The sequence below is a fragment of the Diadema setosum genome, chromosome 9, assembly GCF_964275005.1.
Source record: "Diadema setosum chromosome 9, eeDiaSeto1, whole genome shotgun sequence".
NCBI lineage: Eukaryota > Metazoa > Echinodermata > Echinoidea > Diadematoida > Diadematidae > Diadema > Diadema setosum.
The window spans coordinates 17,435,953-17,455,387 of record NC_092693.1 but is presented as its reverse complement, the minus strand read 5'-3'; the positions used below and the strand labels follow the sequence as shown (position 1 = coordinate 17,455,387).

Sequence of the window (19,435 nt, the reverse complement as noted above, 5' to 3'; positions counted from 1 at the left end):
ATAATGCCTTTCATAGAACTGTCTAATAACTCTATCACGCTAGTCACTCAGGAATCGCCTGCGAGATTAAACTGTGAATCAAACGGGAAACACAAACAAATCTCTTTCATAATGTACTGGCGAATGAGCTCCTGATTGCATTGTCTTGTCCGCTCTTCTGCAGTGCGAGTACAAACTATTGTGCAAGCCCGAAACAGCCTGCAAGACCCCGGAGTTTACCAGGGACGGCTAGAGGGTAAGATTTCTGAAAAATCAGCCGGCATATTTTACCTGTGAGTTTACCCGCAATGCCTTTTATGCTACAGCGTCGCCCACTAGTTCCCGGGAGATCTCGGGTGATCTCTGGTGAAATTTGCTAAGCAAGAAAGGGGTATAGGAACGTGACTGGGCTTGCCGCTTGCGATATCTTGTGATGGCCATCTCTCATGAGGAAAAGTCTTCACAGACTCCCCGTGCACTGGTTCAACCACAAGGAATGTATCAATAAAGAATCCACTGGGGCTGATCCTGGCCGAAAACTGCCTGGAAGGGGGTGAAAAGACGCCCCCTTGGTGGGAAGCAGTGACACCCCCCTGCTGAATCATGGACACAGGACTAATCCATTGCTAATCGGTCTCACCCCCTTTTAATTCCCTGACCTCAAAACCACAGTGAAGGAAACCCTTCCAGCTCCTCAAATTATCTTGTATCAATCCAGGGTGCGTTCATACCCCCATAGGGACTACGTCTTTGTCAAACTCTTATTACAGCATTTCTGTAATCATCATAAAACGAATGAGTCAATTTGAACCATTTGACACTTCATTAACCCATTGAGGACTGTTTGATTTTGCTACAACACGCATTTCCCATAGACAACTGCCCAAGTATACTTGGGACTCATCCTCAACGGGTTAACTACCATCACACACATCTCCATCATTTCTACTTTAACTGTGCATTATGTATAAGAGATGACAGTTATAGCAATTGACCAATCAAAATTGGATATATTTGGAGATTATGTAAAGTTTCAGTGCGTAGATATTATTGCTCAATCTGATATTATAGGCTTCTAACTGGCAACACTTTGCCCACTGCATCTAATCCACTTTTCCTTGAGACATGTGATTCAAATTGAACAGAACAGTAATTAACGATATTAGCCAGCTTTCAGCGGTAGGATTATTATGTTATTTAACTCGAATGCGGAAGATGTTGCTTCAGAATCAGTCACTGTACAGTATGCAAGCAAATATCTCAAATATTTTCTCACAAAAAATAAATAAATAAATAAATAAATAAATAAATAAATGAATAAATAAATAAATAAATAAATAAATAAATAAATAAATAAATAAATAAATAAAAAATAGCTAGCAACACCATACTATACTATGAAAAAATATGATGGGATATTACTGTATGATGAAGATGATTTGTCAGCTGTCTGAATTCACAATAATATAAAATACAATACAGCCTTGTAGTTGCAAAATATGGGAAATGTCCTTTGTACTCTCTGCTGACGTCAACACATCTTGAAATTATCTCATTTCATAGAAATTACGGGAAGAATTGTGAATATTTGTAGCATGTCACCAGTGTATGCAATATGTGAGGTTATGCCTCAGCATACAAAGCTCGATTTGTGGGGAAAACTCCCTGACAGTGTTAACACTCTTTACATAATGTTGCCTACTAAACCACGTCTAGTACTCACAATGCCAGCTACATGACATCATCCTGTTGTCAGGGTGAGAAACTATCAATGCAGCTATCATTAACAGTATGAGGAAATTCATGTCTGACAACTAAAGCCACTAATTGTCACACCAAGAGAAGACAAAGGTAGTTGGGAGGGCTGCGGGGAAAGGGGGGAAGGGAGGGAAGGGTAGTGGGAGAGCTTGGAGAATACACCATTGGCTGACAGTACACCAGACATAGGACAGAAAAGGAAAGGGACAGATCTACCTTCTCACCCTACCGACAGGTAAGTACGTGCCTGTCTGACCCAGTACAAACAAATTAGTCACTGTAGCAATTAGACCCAATAAAGATAGCTCTAATTCTGGCAAGTTCATCCAAGTTGCTGTGAGGACCTTCATGGAGATTTGTGTCTTATCTCACACACACAAAAAAAAACAACACAACAACAACTGCCACAGGCATTTCGTCTAGACACACTTTCTCTTTTTGAAGCAAGATCAAAGATCATATTTGTCATTATTATACTGGTAAAAAAGCTTGACCAACACAACACTCCAAGGATAATCATGAAGACAGATCAAGAGGCTAGGCTGGATCCATCGCAAGCACTGTTGCCTTGGTGATCTCTGAATGATCCCCCCCCCCCCTCCCTTTTGAAATCAGCTCATCTATTTCCAGCACAATGATGACTTCTTCAAGAAAGCTACCACTCTCCTCTCGTGTCATGGACTGTAACATTTCCTGACGTGCACATCCAGGAACTCTGGCGAATTACCCTGGCTGTAGTGTTATGATTGGACGATTCACATCCTTTTGCGTGTGTGTGCGTGTGTGACTTTTCTTTATACAGACTGTACAGACTTTTAAATTACCAATTACAGTTTGCTCCCCAGAAGCTTGCCTGACCCTGCAATGACTAATGATAGGAAAATGTACCACCACAGCTCATGATGTAACAGGCTTTCTAATAGGATGCCACTGGGATTTTCAAGGTGAAACACCTACATTTTTTTTTTTTCACTTTGTATGATGTTTCAGCCAAATACATGATAGTGTGTAGTTGATTAATGATGAATAACAGAGTGCATTGTCTTACAGTACAACAATTACCTGGGGTTGTCTAAATACCCACACACACAGCTTGCAATGTATGACACAATCCTGCATGCACAATGCATAGTACTGATGCTTGGCAAAATCTTTATTATTAAAATAATACTTCATTCTCTAAATCTATATCCTTAACTTTCACTTTAATCCTTTATGCACCTAGAGGTTTCTTGCATCATCAAACTCTTATTTAGGGAAGGAGCTAGTAAATCACTCACTATTTTGCACAAGTTTAGACAAGTTGATGAAGTACATACACTGTACGAATAAGATACAAACTGCAGAGTAGTGATGTACTCCTATGATATAGAAAAAAAAAACAGCAACAAAGAAACATACACTTCTTACATCAAAGCCAACATACCAACACAAGCACATACCCATACCAATGTACAGTGGTGGCTGCCATCAGTGTTATGTAACAAAATTTTCATGAAAGGTGGCCACAGGCAGTCCACATGCTAACAGGTTAACGTGACCCTGCACAAATTCAAAACATCATGGCATACTATTGCAACTGACTGACAAATGGTCTTTTATCACCGTAAATAAGAATCAAATATGCAGTATTTTAGTAGCACAGTGTGGTCACAATAAAGAAAAAAAAATCATGGGCATACTTCAACAACTCGATGCAAGAATTCATTAATTTGAATAATCAAATGGCATCACAGAGTGATGACTTTTAAAAACCATAACTTTCTCACGAAAATGGATCAAAAAGCAGTATAACAAGGGCAAAGCAATGAATGCACATTGTATCTTACAGAGGACTGGTGCAAAGGTGCTTCCAGTTGATTGAACCTGACTGCAACATTAACAGCAAATTGACATTTCTCACCTTTGATTCCGTGTACTCGCACTGAGAGTTGTGTTCGCACAATGACAGAGTTTCTGCTCCTAAACACAAATACACACACACAGAAATAGAAATGAAAATCAATTTTAAATTCCTCCAGCATATGTACTTCATTGTTCAAAGAAATTCTAGTTCATATCATTGTCTCATAGATCTTTGTTCAGTATCATTTACGCATAACACGACTGATAACACAACATGCAAGACACTAACGTATTAGGGTATACAACATTCATGTGCTGTGATGTCTGGTACAAGGATACATCTGTATATTAATAATCATAATGTATAACATATACATGTATAACAAAAATAGAGAATATAAATGAAATTCATGTTTTCATAAAAAGTTCTGCCAATGTTTGAGATGCCAAATGTAGAAGGAGTGGCTTTTATTTCAGCAGTGTCGAAATATCAGAACTGTGTACCTGGTATACATGTACATGTGCCAAAGCACATAACAAACTACATTTCTTCAGTCTTAGAAGAGACTACCCTGATCCAATACATTACATTCCAATTCCAACACACCCATCCATTAATTGGGACCAGCTGAATCACAGCTGAGGTCAGGGGTCACACTTCAGAGGGAACAAAATACTGCAAACATATGGATACTTTGGGGGAAAACATACTCTGAACCTCCTAACAAGGAAAGACATACATGAAGTGATAATTGGAGCTCTACAGTATGTCCCAAAAAAAATTACAATAAAATTGTTGCATTGATAACTTCCAATATGAATAAACTGTCTGAATGTTATTTCAGAGACTCAAAATATAACATCTTCGCTACATTTTGCAGAAAACCCATTCAATTTGGTTAAGTGGTTAGGGAGAAATGTTGATTCTTGTAAAGCATGTCATGGATCTGATTTTTCCAAGTTGAGCACTTGGATGCACTTGGAACAAAATGGACAGAAATTGGAGGGAAGGGATTCCTGACATGCTCTACAAAAATCCTCATTTCTCTTTGACCACTGATGCAAATTGGATGGGGTTTTGTGTAAGAAGTGGGTAATAAATCATAGTTTCATATCCTAAAACTGTATTTGGATTGATTCACAATTTTTACAGTTCTTATTGTGGAGGGTCCTGTTGTAATTTTTTTTGGGGGGACATATGGTATAAATGACACACCTACATGTATTTCAAGTAATCTGTTTGTCATAATGGGCCTATGTAATGAGATATATGAATAAAGTGTGATGACTATCTGTAATACATACTAACAATAGTATTAAAATGTAATACCAGAAACATTTGTGGAATGAAACTTTCAAGAATTGGAGCCAACAGCCTTTTACGCAGCATGAAACTTTCACAAATTGCCCTTGGCATACAATGCACCGTGTAGAATCTTATTATTATTTTATTTATTTTTTTTTTTTTTTTTTTTGCATGCATTTTACTTTTGACTTGTGAATCTTGGCACCTCAGAAAATTTGTGAAAAATGGTCATTGGTTCATGTTCGGTAATACAAGAAGATACATGTACCTCTTGTTTTGGACATTATCATATCATTTTCTCCCCATTTTGAGATCTCTCCTGCAAAGGGTATGGGAGGATAGAAACCATCTAGACACCTAGACTCTGAAGGCTCAAAATGACATTCTTGCTGGTATGTCTAGCCAAGCATGGAATTCGAAGTTTGAACTTTGCATTTCATTTGTGTGCCAGTCAGTTGCTTTACACGGCACACAATGATGCAGGGTCATATAAACAAGATGTCATCTCAGGATATAGACCCATGAAAAGCCTAAATCAACACTGATGAAGGACTCTGAAAAAAAAAGAAGAATGCCTAACAAAACAGCACAAAATGCTGATTTGACTCATCAAGAAAGAAAGGTACAATAGGCGGACATCACACTGGCCAATCTGGTGTCTAGCTGAGGGGTGGTGTCAAATATAATGGTTGAATGCAGGTTATGAAACACTGCACAGATTCTCATTGTACCAGTGGATTTATGATTTCACACGTACATTGTAGCCCTAATCATTTTGTTTTAAAAAAATCAAAACATACACTGTACATACAATTTTGTAAAACAAAACATACAAACACATAAAGGCTTTCTACTAATAGGCAACAGGCAACAGTATTTTGCTTGAGGGCTCATTTAATGCAATTTTTAATACAATTTAGCCCCTTGCCAACTGCATACATATTCATTGGTTGGAATCCAATCTGTCTGCATGTTCTGTTGCTGTGTCAGTAAAACCTTGTACTATTCTCTCTTCATTCTTTTGGAATGATTGTTACATGCTTTCTGGTTGCTAGGACCAACTTTTGTCATGTACAGGCTTGCATATTTTATGTTACTTCCCAGCTCAAAACCCATGAAAAGTGGGCCAAAATGAATTTTCACTTTTCTAAATAGATTAAAAGAGTAAGCTCTAAGCTTTAAAATGATATACACATGTAGGCTGTTAAAGTTGGACCATCATAACCCATTCAAACAGTCATTGAAATATAAAGAGAGTTGGGAGGTGCAGTTGTTGGGGTGGATTTCTTCTTTAAAGATAGGGTCAATCAGGGATGCTGTGCAGAAGTATCACCTGTCCAGTAGTATCACCTGCCCAGGAAAATATTGTCTGGAATAACCAGAAATATCTCAATTTTGGCTTTGTACATGCTGCAAAATTTTGGCAGTCAGTAGAGAAAAGATTATACTCTCAAGTAAGGCAAACTTTTAAAATTTGAGTCGGTCAACCCAATTGAAATATATTTAACTCCATTACAAAGAATCTTATGAATTAAATCTTTGAATTTTTTGTGGGTTTTGAGCTGGGCGTTCACATAAACAGAGTTTAAATATGTTAGTAACAAAGTCTATCACTTTCAAATAAATGTTTGTCTGATGGTCAAACGAGAGAGACAGAGCCGTGGACTTACTTGCGATCAAAACCCTCAAAATCGTCCTTCTGGTCATCGATGGACTGTTCCAAGTCCAGGTATGTCCCATTGTGTGACAGTTGTAATCCACAATCTTCCAACTGGAGACAGACAGACAAACAGAGAGGAGAATAAAGACAGAGAAGCAGAGATTGGCACGGGTATCAAATAATTGACACAATGTCTGATGAGTATTTAATCAGAAGCTTAGAATCACTATCATGGCAGTTGTTAAGAATTTTAATACTGAGAGAACTACTTAAAAATATACTGAAAGGAGTACTTCAGAAAAACAGGGGCATTTACTTTAGCAGCATTTCACTTGGGTTCTTTTCATTCACAACCACTTGGTGATTTCCCCTACAATTCATGGAAATCATTTGAGGAAAAAAAGAAATCTGTACACTTCTATATTCCATACACTGTACATTCCATATAGACAGTTTCCAATGAACATTTACATTTCACTACTGTCAGTAGTAAAATGAGTAGGCTATGGTGTGCCTTCATTCAACAATCCTATCTCATTTGTGCAACTATGGATTGATATGTAATACATATGTGACCCGCGACAACAGTTTCAGGCAAAAGTCGCAAGAGCAAATTCCCTCCTAGGCGGGGTACAAAGATTTTCACCATTATTTTGGTCGATTTGGGTTTTTTACAGAAATCGAATCTTTGATATGTTTTCTACATCTACACTAATTTCATAGCATCAGACTACGTTTTTCCTATCAAAAATGGAATTTTAATCATCCTATGTTGGATCGCACTCGTGAGTTTCGAGCTTCTTTCGAACGCCGCGCCAATATCCCCAGCGTTGCTACGGCGCAGGGGCTCCCATGCGATTGGCTGGTGCGTCGCACACATGTAGTACATAATTCGGCTTTCGGAGACACCAGTTGCAGCGTTTTGGGAATGCTTTGTCCACGCGTGCATGATTACATGCTCCATTGTTCTTGCTACAGTGGTTTATACGCTCGCTCTGTAGTGCGTGCTCTTCGTTTGGCTTTCTATCCAAACTATTCTACCGCAATGTTCGACAACGGAAGTGAAACAAAAATCATGTAGCTGCACGGGGTCTAGGGCAATTACCCCCTGGGCAATTACCCCGGACCCTTCCCCTGTCCCTAATCCTAATCCTAATCCTGAAACTAATCCTAACCATGACCCAAACTCCTAACACTAAACCTAACCCTAACCCTAATCTTAACTCTAACCTTACCACTAACCAGTATTTAGCCGGGGGGTAATTGCCCTCTGGGGGTAATTGCCCGGATACGGCTGCACGACATAATGGTGTGAAAAGAAAAAAAAAAATAGTCCACTTGTACATGTAGTAAAAATCATGACAGCAGACTGACTCAAGGGAAGGGTGATGAGAGGAAAGGAGAGGTCACATGTAACCAGTTATACAGTGTATTCAAATACTACGCATCAAGATCGCACCAACTAACGAGTCGTACGTGTTTGTTTGTTTGTTTTAATATAATCAACACCACCGAACAAGGCAACATTATGCACGGCTTGTAAAAGTAAAACAAAGAGGAAGCGTGACCCTTGCCAGCACTGGCATTTTTCTGCCTTCAAAAGGGTCGCCAATGATAAAGTCAAATCAACAACAATGAAAATGCGATTTGTAAATGTGTGGATTCGCCACCCGCTCCTATGCACATGGTCATGGCGTGTGGATGCCATTGCGTAATGCGTGCACCATACACAGTCATGTACACCAAAAGTGCAATTATCGTATCCGCCATCTTGAAAGACGTACTGGTAAAACAAACCCGAGCGAACCACATTGTTTTTCGGCTCCATACGCTGAGCTCCTAGGAAGGGTGCCCGGGAAATTTGACTCTCTCAGTGAGCCAATCAGAAGGCGATGTGGTTGCTAGAGGCGGAGTTTAACATCGATTGGCACCATCGTACGGATGGGTGATTCTCACCTCGCATCGCCGCTCGGACATTGTCTTTGAGTAAGAGGTGAATCTTCAAAGCCCGTTTTCTCGCAATTTTGTTAGGCTAACAACTTAAAAAGTGCATTTTATTTTGCTTTCCATGCCCACTTACTGTATGATGCTGAAGAATACAAGTGTTTTATTTCAATGCAAAGCTTAGGTAATGGGCAATGTGATTCAGTGAAAAAATGAATTTTCAAAATGCCCAACTTTTGCCTGAAACCGTCTTCGCCGGTCACATATGGACAAAGTACATTTACTTTTCACTTTGACCACAGCAATGGACATTTCCTGGCTTTCTAGAATGTCATATGGACATGATGACTGCAAACACACAAAGCAGAATTAAGCCAAAGTTTGACTTGAAACACTGCGATGTGAGACCCAAGGTATTTCCAGCAAAATGTTGTTGTTTTTTTTCTTCAAAGTCAAATAATAAGTCCTACAGCAGTAAAAGGAATGGTCACATGATCAGCTCACATTCCTTACTCATAGGATGCAATGAGCTACATGACTCCTGAACATTCCACTAGCCATGACCTCCGAGAATTGGTGTTGTTTTATTCAAATTTTCACTCTGCCATGTCTCCTTTCTCACAGTATACACTTGAATACGTACTGCAATCTCTCTGGAGTTGACTCTGTAATTCCCAGCTATATATGGGGTGTATCTCCAGCATACGTGTACTGTCTAAAGATCTGTTCATCATGTACGAAGCTGTTGTTTGTAACACTGAAAAGTCTTACAATTACACTGTAAATACACTGTAAATCTGCTTTACAATTGCTTCCATCACTCTTTTAATAAAAACTAACATCTTGCATTTCTGATATTTTGCTGGGCTTTTATACCTTTTAAATATTCAGCATCTTGACAAATATTAATTGGGAATACCTATAATGATGCACGCTACATGTAGTTGTCCTGATCCTGAACTGCATGTGCAAATGAATTAGGTCCTATCCATTACACAGTTTAACATCCTACCATACACTGTGCATGGCTCACTCGCAAGCTGTTGGTATTGTGTTACCCTTGGTAGGCACGCCAGCATAAAACGCTCTCTTTGGAAATGTGAGAAATGTAACGCAAACTCATCAAAGGCCTATGCGGAAATTATTCCTCTCATATGCTTATCTCACAGTATAACAACCCTGCTCAGAGTAACATCTACATTTGTATACCAGTAAACATCAGTAATTTTTGCTTTCTCAAGGTCTTGTAACTAAAGCATACTCCCAGTGTCATTCCTTAATACTCAGCTGGCTTTCTACAGCGGAAAGTGTCTGCCGTCACCATTTTCAACATTCCATTTTGAACATTATTCTATAACCTCACTGACATTTTTAATATCATGTATGATAAGAAACAAAAATGATGATGATCAGCTCTTCTTGTTTCATAAGCCCAGTTCCACTACTAATGTGATTCTTAAGAATTTTTAAAATAGGACAATGTAACTTGCTAAAAGTTACAAAGTCATAATTCATCTGTTAGGATTAGAAATTTGAACACAAATCAATAGCTGATGACTACCGGTAGTTGAAGTCTTCAAACTACTTCATCCAAGTCTAATGTGACTGGTATGACCATTACCAAAAGACCAATACACTTGGGCCCGAATTCCAAAAGGTGGAATAACTTTATTACACCGCTTATTCCGCCGATTTATTACACCTCTTATGCAAATCAGGCCCTCGTGACGTAAAATGACGCGATTCACTCCTCGGAATCTATTCTCAAAGGTGGAATAACTTATTCCCTGGAATAACTATTCCGCGGAATAGTTATTCCAGCTTTGACAATTCGGGCCTGTATGTTTTCATGAGTAGGTCTGTAAATCACACGATATACATTACAACATTTGACAATAGAACATTTTGCAATCTCAACCTCTTGAGGTATGAAGATTATACATATATCTCTTAAATCATAAATGTGATCACCTTTTCATAAGTAAGTAATATCATTTGAGAAGGTGATAGCCTGTAACTCTAGTCAGGGTAAGGTACAGTCCTGGGCAGGGTACTGTAGTCTCTTACGTATTGTAAAGCAAGAAATATTCGCGGCATGAAATTTTTGCTAATTGGAGCCAACTGTCTTTTTTGCGGTACAAAATTTTCATGACTTGCCACTGGCATTCAATGCATTGTACACTAGTGTAGACTTAAGAACTTTCGTGTGCAGTTTAATTTTACAAAACTTGGCTGTCACGAAATTTATAATATTAAATTGAACACAAAGATTTCTGGTTGTAAAGTCAGAGCAGGTAGTGTCTGGCAGAGCATTCCTTACATGAAAAAAGCGGTAATCAATTATGCAGAGCATGCTTTACTACAAATTGACTTGCTCAGTTGCCCGGAGCACCTACACTGTACAACTTAATACTGTACGAGCTGAAATTTTCGCGTACAGATATTTTCGCGAATTGCTACTTGGAGGACATTTTCGCGTGTTGTTAATTTCGCGGTTGCGAGGGTCTAACTGAACTTAGCTATTAGCGTGTTGTTATTTTCGCATGTTGTTATTTTCGCGGTTCAAAGGCGATTCGCGAAATTCGCGAAAATAAAACCACCGCGAAAATTTCAGCTCGTACAGTACTGTTGGGCGGGTGAAATGAACAGGTACATGTGCCTGTCTCTGCAAAATCTTTTAAAATGCACTGCCTGACGTTTCATCTTGTGCTCCCTCTGAAATAAAAAAAAACAACAACATGGAAACTAGCATATGTTTTAGATGTGTGCAGTCTGCATTTTTTAAACAATTATTACTAGAGTTCATGGACAACTGACACATTTATGAATCTGTGATCCTAACCCTACATGAACGCTGTTTGTATGATACATGTGCGTTCTGCTTTCCAAGACTACTCAAGCAAACTGTGAAGAAGCCAGCTACAAGAAACGCCTTAATCCCTCCGGGATGAGCGGATTTCCACAGCCAGGGCCCAAAAACTTCCGAAGCGGCGACTCCCTTATGTGGGACTAAAAGGAAAGGCTTGTGGTTTGCTTGCCGCCTATTTTAACAACAGTGGTTGCAAGTTATTGCATGAATAAGAGGACATGCAAATTTCATATTGTGAACAATCCATTATAATGTACTGCATTAGGATCTCTGACAGAAAGATATGAAGTTCAAAAGTTCTTATTGAATGACAAATATATTATTTCATGTTCAGTGCACTAGGAGGGATCTCTTCTTAAACAAGGGTTTATGGCATGTCAAGGCAACAAAACTAAAATACAAAGGAAGTGTAAACGAACTTTGCACTTTTAAATTGGAGACAAACAAAATGAGAGCACATAATCTGAATGCCAGTTTAACACTGGAAGTAAGTTATTTTCTTGCCAACAGATCAATGGTGTTCCAAGTTTACTATAACTTTGATTTTTACTTGTCTTTGTCATTTCGTAAACTTCCTTCCTGTGAGATATTGATGTACAGTCTGTACATTGATTGTACAATTTCTACAATACATCAATGGTAAGAGCAAGCTGATATTTGTGTGTTGCCCTCTGAAGCAATGTCTGAAGAATGTTCTCCTTTTTTTTTTTTTTTTTGCTCTCTCATAGATCTGTCTTCTCTACTCCATACACAGTAAAAAAAAAAAAAAAAAAAAAAAAAAAAAAAAAAGTCAACTCTTCATCACCACTCACGTCATCATCTCTGATTGATAATTTGAGAAGCAGTTTCACACCAGAAGATTTACTCACAAGTACAGTAATGTAAACCGGACAAATCAGAAGAGGACGCACAATCAACGCCACGCAACACTTCTCTTTGTACGACGACGGTACATACAACATGTATTGAGTGCAAATGTCACAAACATTGCTTTGTCGTTCTACTCTTTGTACTGTTTGCAAGGGCAACAATCTAAGCTGAATAACAACAAAAGATGATTGATTACCGAGTGAATCCCATGACCAAAACAATGATGTGTGACATGTGCAGTAGAAATGGAGTTTTTGAAAGTCTGTGTTTGCTTGGTCTCATCCTTTGATGCTTTATTCTATAGTGCAATCCATGCTGAAGCATCTACAAAGTACCCACAATTTTTGTAGGTCCTGTATCAGACATCAGCAAATACTTCACCATACATCTGTATTACACATACAATTGTGCCAAGACATTTTACAGTGTAAGCAGAAGATATAACTCAATAATGTACACTATGTATGTACAATCCATGTATGTAAGATCAAAATCATGACACAACATACACTGTATTTGAATTCAGAAATACAATGCAACTATATGTTTCTGACTGGCCTCGTACACTAGACACAAATTATGGATCTTATACGAGCATATATACTGTAACATGTTTGGAAAAACTTTACCTAATTCCCATCATCATCCTCTGATCCTTGTACAATGATCCTTGGCTAGATACAACAATATGGGAATATCTACTGTTTTAATTTCTTTCCAGGACTATCTTGCTTTGTATTATGAAAGCTAATTTAATTTATCCCCATGAGATCAACAAGAAATGACTGTGGGAGGGGGAAGGAGAGATCATGGAAGTTAAAGGGACATCAAAACAAAAGGAGATCATGAGAATTGTAGAAGTCTGGAGCCTTCGCAGTTGGGGGTCAAAGAAAATCTGAGTCTGAGATTGAGACCACAGTCAATAGAACGTGATTATGTGTCACCCCATTACAGGCCCAATCATGCGTGGTGTTAGCAAGTCCTCTACATCTCGCCATGAAGCTACCCTGCTTCATGATTTCGCCGAGCAGAACGGCTGTGTGAAGAACAGGAACAAAAGGTCCCCATAGGTGTCTCAATGGCTTCCATCCTACTTTCCAGAGAAGGACCAGGATGAATGAAAACATGCATTTTATCACTTCTTTTAAGTTTAGTTTACCATATACATTTGTACATGTGTGTGGTGGTGGTGGTGTGTGTGTGTGTGGGGGGGGGGGGGGGAACTAACTTCTTCGAACAAAATGCTGAGAAAATAAAATGAATCCATATCCCAACAGCAGGGTAGATAGACACAGTTGCTTGCACTTTGTAAAATCTGATGTGGGAACATCTTGTAGTTTATGACAAAGAATACGGCTACACACTAAAAATTTTTTTTCAACTGGTCAGACCTGTGCCTGTCAGACCAGTATACAGACTTTTTCAATTTTTTTACTGGTCTAAGTCTAAAATTTACTAATCCTTCCAATTCATGAAATTCTTGCATCAAGTTGATTACTACTGATTTAAATTCGGGGCTTATCTACATAGTGTATGTAGGGCAATTTGTCAATCATTTGCAATAAAGAATTTACTCATCCTGATCTTCTTTGACTGGCCCTAACAATGTTATTCTTATTTTTTTATGTTTTGGGGTTTTTTTACTGGTCATGTCAGATCAGTAAATTCCGCAATTCCTGAAAAGTTACTGGCCCGACAGTAATTTTTACCAGTCTGGTACCAACGGACCAATATCGGTGTTTAACAAGATGTACAGTGTAATACATGTAAGATTGTAGAATTTCGGCCACATTTGAATGCAGTCAATAAGCAGGTTCACTGCTTTTGCAAATTATTGGTATCCTTTTGAAGATATACATTATTTGTAGTTATTGTGTTCAAGTCAACAAGTTAAAAATGTAAAGTTAAAGTTCATGCTTAATGCTCTGACAGTTGAACCTCTGAATTTTTTATTGATATGTTGTAATGTCATTCACACACACACACACACACACACACACACACACACACACACACACACCCACACACACAAGCATCATCTCTCTTCACGTTTGATGAAGGAAGCACAAATAATTGACAGGAACTGCTAAATCTTATCGAATTTTCTTTGCAATACAGCAAAGTACAGCTAGTGAAAATTGTTAACAGCAAAGGAGTACATGTAATAGACCCTGGGAACTTCAGTCTGGAAATAAACTGTGTGCAGGAAAGACCTTCCCATGACAGAACACTAATGGGTCGTATTGAAGTTGGACAGGATGAGGAAAACAAACCAGGAAGTGAACTCAGCAAAGCCTGCTACAATTTGCATCAAATAAGGACTCAATGGGAGACACAGAGAGTAGACCTAATGACCAAATATTTTCACAATGACTGGCCAGTGATTCCTGGTCTGTTCTCCTCCATTTCCTCCCCCCCCCCCCCCACCCCTTGCAAAACAAAGGAAGCAAATGTGCCTGTACCTGATTCACACTCCACGTGTATAGCCCAGCTGCGGCGGTTGGTGCAGTACTGACAAGACAAGACAAGACAAGACACTCCTCTTGGCCAACGACCTGAGGAACAATGTTTCTCTCTTGCCTATTGATTAAATGGTGCCATCCCCTCTTTCACAAACTCTCGAAAGAAATTTCAAATTAAAGGCATTATTCACCATTTGCAGATGAATAAAAAACCCAGCTTTAGAGCTTCACAATAGTTCTTTAAATGCGAGTTAGGGATAGAACAAGCAATGTAAAAATGTTATTCAGTATAATCAATGTCAATATTGTTAAATATACAAAATGTGAACAGTAGCTATAATAAAACTGTTTCGAGGATAAACCGTCTACAGTTAATATGGCTTTAATTGAGAAAAATGGTAACATCTCCTTCTACAGTTTAGGCTTTATTGTAAAGTTTCTATATAGTTGGATGTTTTGTGTTACAACTGACCTACACATGCTTTACCCATCAAATGTGATAACTCAAACATGTTTTTTAATCACTGCTCCCAATGATAAACAGTACCTTTAATGTCAGAACAAGGCTCATGTTGTCAAAAATCCACACATCTACTTTAATCATGGACTATTTCTATATGTAAGAGAAAGATATGAAAAGCATTTCTTCTTTGACCCTTTAAAACTTTACAAAAGGTTCTCCAGTGTATGATATTTTTAAACATACAGTCACAATCCTTCATCATCAACATCTGGTATCATCAATATCTGGTAAATCATACATTCTTAGCAGCACTACAACTAATGGCATCACACACATTTGTGGCAACTGTGTCAGAGTATAAAGGGCATAGCTTCGCCCACGATTAACAATGCATTCAATCCCTAGCGCTGAACAATCCCTCTACTGTATTTCACACAGTTAGCATTTCCTCGCAATAACCTTCACAGTCCTCCAGAACAGGATCTAGTTGAGTACACTGCACACACTGATAAAATATCAATTTTTGCCATTCAAATGGCAATCCCTTTAACAAGCTAATGACTTTCTCAGGCTACTACAATTTTAGGACTGACAGATTGGATCACTCTGTAAAAAAAAAAAAAAAAAGTATACAGGTGTATATTTACATACACTCTTGTAGCGCTCCTGTAGAAGGTGAAGTTACAAAAATTTGACCATACCACATAAATGCTGTTCTGTGGGTCATTTATAGGCAATAGCACTGTACATACCTTCTAAGCATGGCCTGAAAAATGGGGCAAAGTAAATCTGTCTTCATACAAAATCTCTTTACAGATTGACAAAACAAAGAAAGAGAATCTTAGGAGACAATACATGCTTAAAAAGATTCAAATTGTACTCATCAAGCCAGTGGGTGCCTGTAAAGACCAAACATGGCTACTTGACAGTTTAATAATAAATATGCCTCACTGAAATACAGGTAGATTGTACCAGTATACATTGTACTGCCTAGCACTTACATGTACTTGTTTTGGATCTGGTTAGTATGCGATAATTACATGTAGAAGTAGGTTTACTTCAAAAATATGATAGGATTCCTACAAAACCTAGCATTTATAGAAGAAAGCAAGGAGTTATCACAAAATGACACAAAACAAAGGCAATGATTTTTCACAGATTTTTTTAGCTTGATCAAATGTCTACTCATGATGCAGTGCAAAATGGAGACGAACATCCGATGATCAAACAAAGGGTGAGACAAGGATTACAACTGGCAGGACACCTGCGGAAACTCAAGACTGGCCTCGAAGCGGGGGAGTAAACAAGTGGAGACAACAGCACACGGAGATAATAGAACGAGAAAAACAAAACAAAAAACAAGGGAGATAGAGACAGAGAGAGAGGCATTCATTTGCATTGTTTTCATCAAGTTCGGGGAAGATTACTTACTCCACTGAACACTCAGTTTGGATACTGCGAAGGACAAACGTTGTGGCTTCGTGGCACGCCGATCGTCACTTTTACCCGACTCAAATCACTCGCGGCGCTCCGCCGCATCATGAGGCAGAGGAAGTGTGAGATTTAGTGACATCACAGACGGGGCAAGAATCCAGACAGTTTGAGTGCTGGCACCAAGGAAGTAATTTGGCAATTTGTGCCAGTTAAGCAGCCTTATTACTTCCACGTGCACATTGTTAACAACTGGGCTTGGTGTATGTTTTGAGACAAAGAATTTCGTTTCCATGGCAGCTATCATGCTGTAATGGCCATCAAGGTAATGAGTAAACAAAAACAAGTTCGTGGATAAATCTCCGTGAGAGTGGGAGTAACTACGGCACTTGCAGTATCTCTATAAAATAAAAGGAAAAAACAATTACATGTATTTATTTTCATCAGACTGCAAAGTCTATGATACCCTGTACTATGTGTCTGTACTATTCTTCTCCAGCGACGAAGAAAGTCTTCAACTTGCAGAGAATTATTTTATTATTTACTGTATTTCTGAATTAGCAAAATTCTTGATTGTTCAGAAACAAAGAAATTTTGTCTACAGGGCCCCATTTCATAAAAAGCTGATGTGATAGCAACTCTTGCTGGAATGGCGATTGTCATGGTAATGACAAGAATCCAGCTTCCTGATTGGCTGTTGCTATGGGAAGTTGTCATTCACGCAAGACTTGCTATCCTAACATCTTTCATGAAATGGGGCCAAGCAGATCATGCACTTTGTTACCATACAAGTCAGGGCCAGCGCCACATTTTTAAAAGTGGGGGAAAGGGGGGGGGGGGGGGGGCAGTAATCTCTCGGCCACTTCCAGGGGGTTTCACTGGCTGACAAGCAAAAACAAAAAACAAATGCCTTCATCGCAATTTTCTGGTACAACTTCTGGTACAACTTCTGCTGACAAGCGATCAAATAAAAAAAAAATAAAAAAATAAAAACTTCACCACATTTTTCTGGTGCCACTTCCAGGGTAAAATAAATGGGGGCCCAAATGGTTAGCGTAGACCCTCTGTATTCCTTTGTATTACGCAACAAAAATAAAAGTGGGGGCGCAAGCCCCCTCCACTCCCCTTGCGCTGGCCCTGCAAGTGTACAATAATACAAATGTATGTCCAGTGAGTGTCACTGGAAACGGTTCAGGTATTAAACCTTCTTGGTTCATAAAAGCATTGGATGTGTTAATACAAATCTGCAAAATGTCATTAATACCTCCTGATTTTTTTTTTCTCGGAAAATATGTATTACAGACTTCAGCCACAAACAGAAATTTAATTTGCATGGAATTTCAGCCATAAACAGAAATTTAATTTGCATGGAATTTCAGCCATTTATTGAATTTCCCCTGCATCTTTCACCAGAAACTATGGGGAAAAATGCCACAGGGACAGGACAGCTATGGCTGGTGCTGACCTGAGTGTATTTGAGTGCACAGCGGGTGTTCTCAACCATACGACTGACGCAAAAACACAAAAAAAAACAGCATTGGGGATGAATGTCAACAAGTATTCTCTGTCAGTATATGAACTTTGAAGCCTTGCGCAGGGAAGCAAAAATAAATGGGGCGCTACACGTACAAAAGAGACCAACAATTTCTGCTTTTCTGGAAGATTTTTCTCTTTTTGGAAAATGACATCTGATACAGTATCCTGTAAGTCCGGGGGATTAATATGCTTAACCCCCTCTGTGCTTTCTTGCAGAATGCCGCCCGCTGCCTGTCTAGGGGGCTCTATAGTCCTGCAGACAAACTGCTGATGAAATATCAAGTGCAAGTTGGACTAATTACCACATGATGACTGACGATACGACATGTACAAAGTCTTGTGTGCACGTCTTTTCTGAAAGCAGATGTGTGGGCAACACATGTGTTGTGTCTACTGTAGTTGTTTATTGTCCTGAACATTCACAAATGGTGCCACATGATTGCATGCTGTATCCATTGCAGAATCTCATGTTTGCCCACTTTGCTAGAAGACAAAAGATGCATGACTCCCATTAAATGCAGTAGAACTATTTACAATACAACATTGCATTCCCTTACACTTGGCCTAAAAAAAAAAGAAAAAAAGAAAAGAATCAAAGGGCTGAATTTGTTGCCATAGCATGGTATCATTCATCAGGGCTATGTTTCAAATGCAGGTGGGTTTAGACTCAAAGATCCCATTTCTACTAAACTGGAAGAGTTTGCTCAATGATCAGTTCTTTAAAATTTCCTATGGTAGGCATTTTAGTTTTAAAAGTAAAAGCTACCAATTAACAGAATCTTGCCACTCATGATATTCTTGCAGGATTCTCTCAATCTAAATGAATGATCAATCTAGAAAACTGTACTTTAAGGAGTCTGTTCCTAATCCGTTTCCACTGCTAAAAAGGCAAAATAGAAAGTCTCCAGTGCAATGATCAAAACAGCTTCCACAAACATCTTACTGTGGTGCTAAATAAGTGAAATGTACTTTCACATCCATGTACATGTACAGTAGATGTCTGAAATTCAACATTTAACCCCACTGCACCAAAATCACAGGATTCCTACTTAATACAATGTAGCCTAGCTATTCCCAATTGCTCACATGAATTTGAACTTTGCAAATCAGTTTTCAGAAAGTGCCAAGTTCGGCATCAACTTTCAAGATGTCACTTAAAACTATTGGCAACTCACTCTTACTATTAGCAAGAAATTGTGTCGTATACAGCCTGCAGAGTCTTGACCTGAAGTTAGCCGTCAAATATTATGCAAATGGGGACCAAACACAGGAGCTAAAAGTCAATGTGCAATGATTGTAGCCAGTTGAAAGA

At 38.7% G+C, this 19,435-nt stretch overlaps 1 protein-coding gene across 1 annotated transcript in view; it reads right to left on the bottom strand.

Moving 5' to 3' along the window:
• Window positions 1-19,435, bottom strand: part of LOC140232905 (uncharacterized) — a 167,174-nt gene that overhangs the window by 146,371 nt on the left and 1,368 nt on the right. Inside the window, exons 2-3 of the mRNA XM_072313016.1 lie at window positions 6,559-6,659; window positions 3,641-3,699 (exon numbers count right to left, since the gene is read on the bottom strand). Coding sequence (XP_072169117.1) covers window positions 3,641-3,699; window positions 6,559-6,659 — 160 coding nt within the window. The remainder of the gene's footprint in view (window positions 1-3,640; window positions 3,700-6,558; window positions 6,660-19,435) is intronic.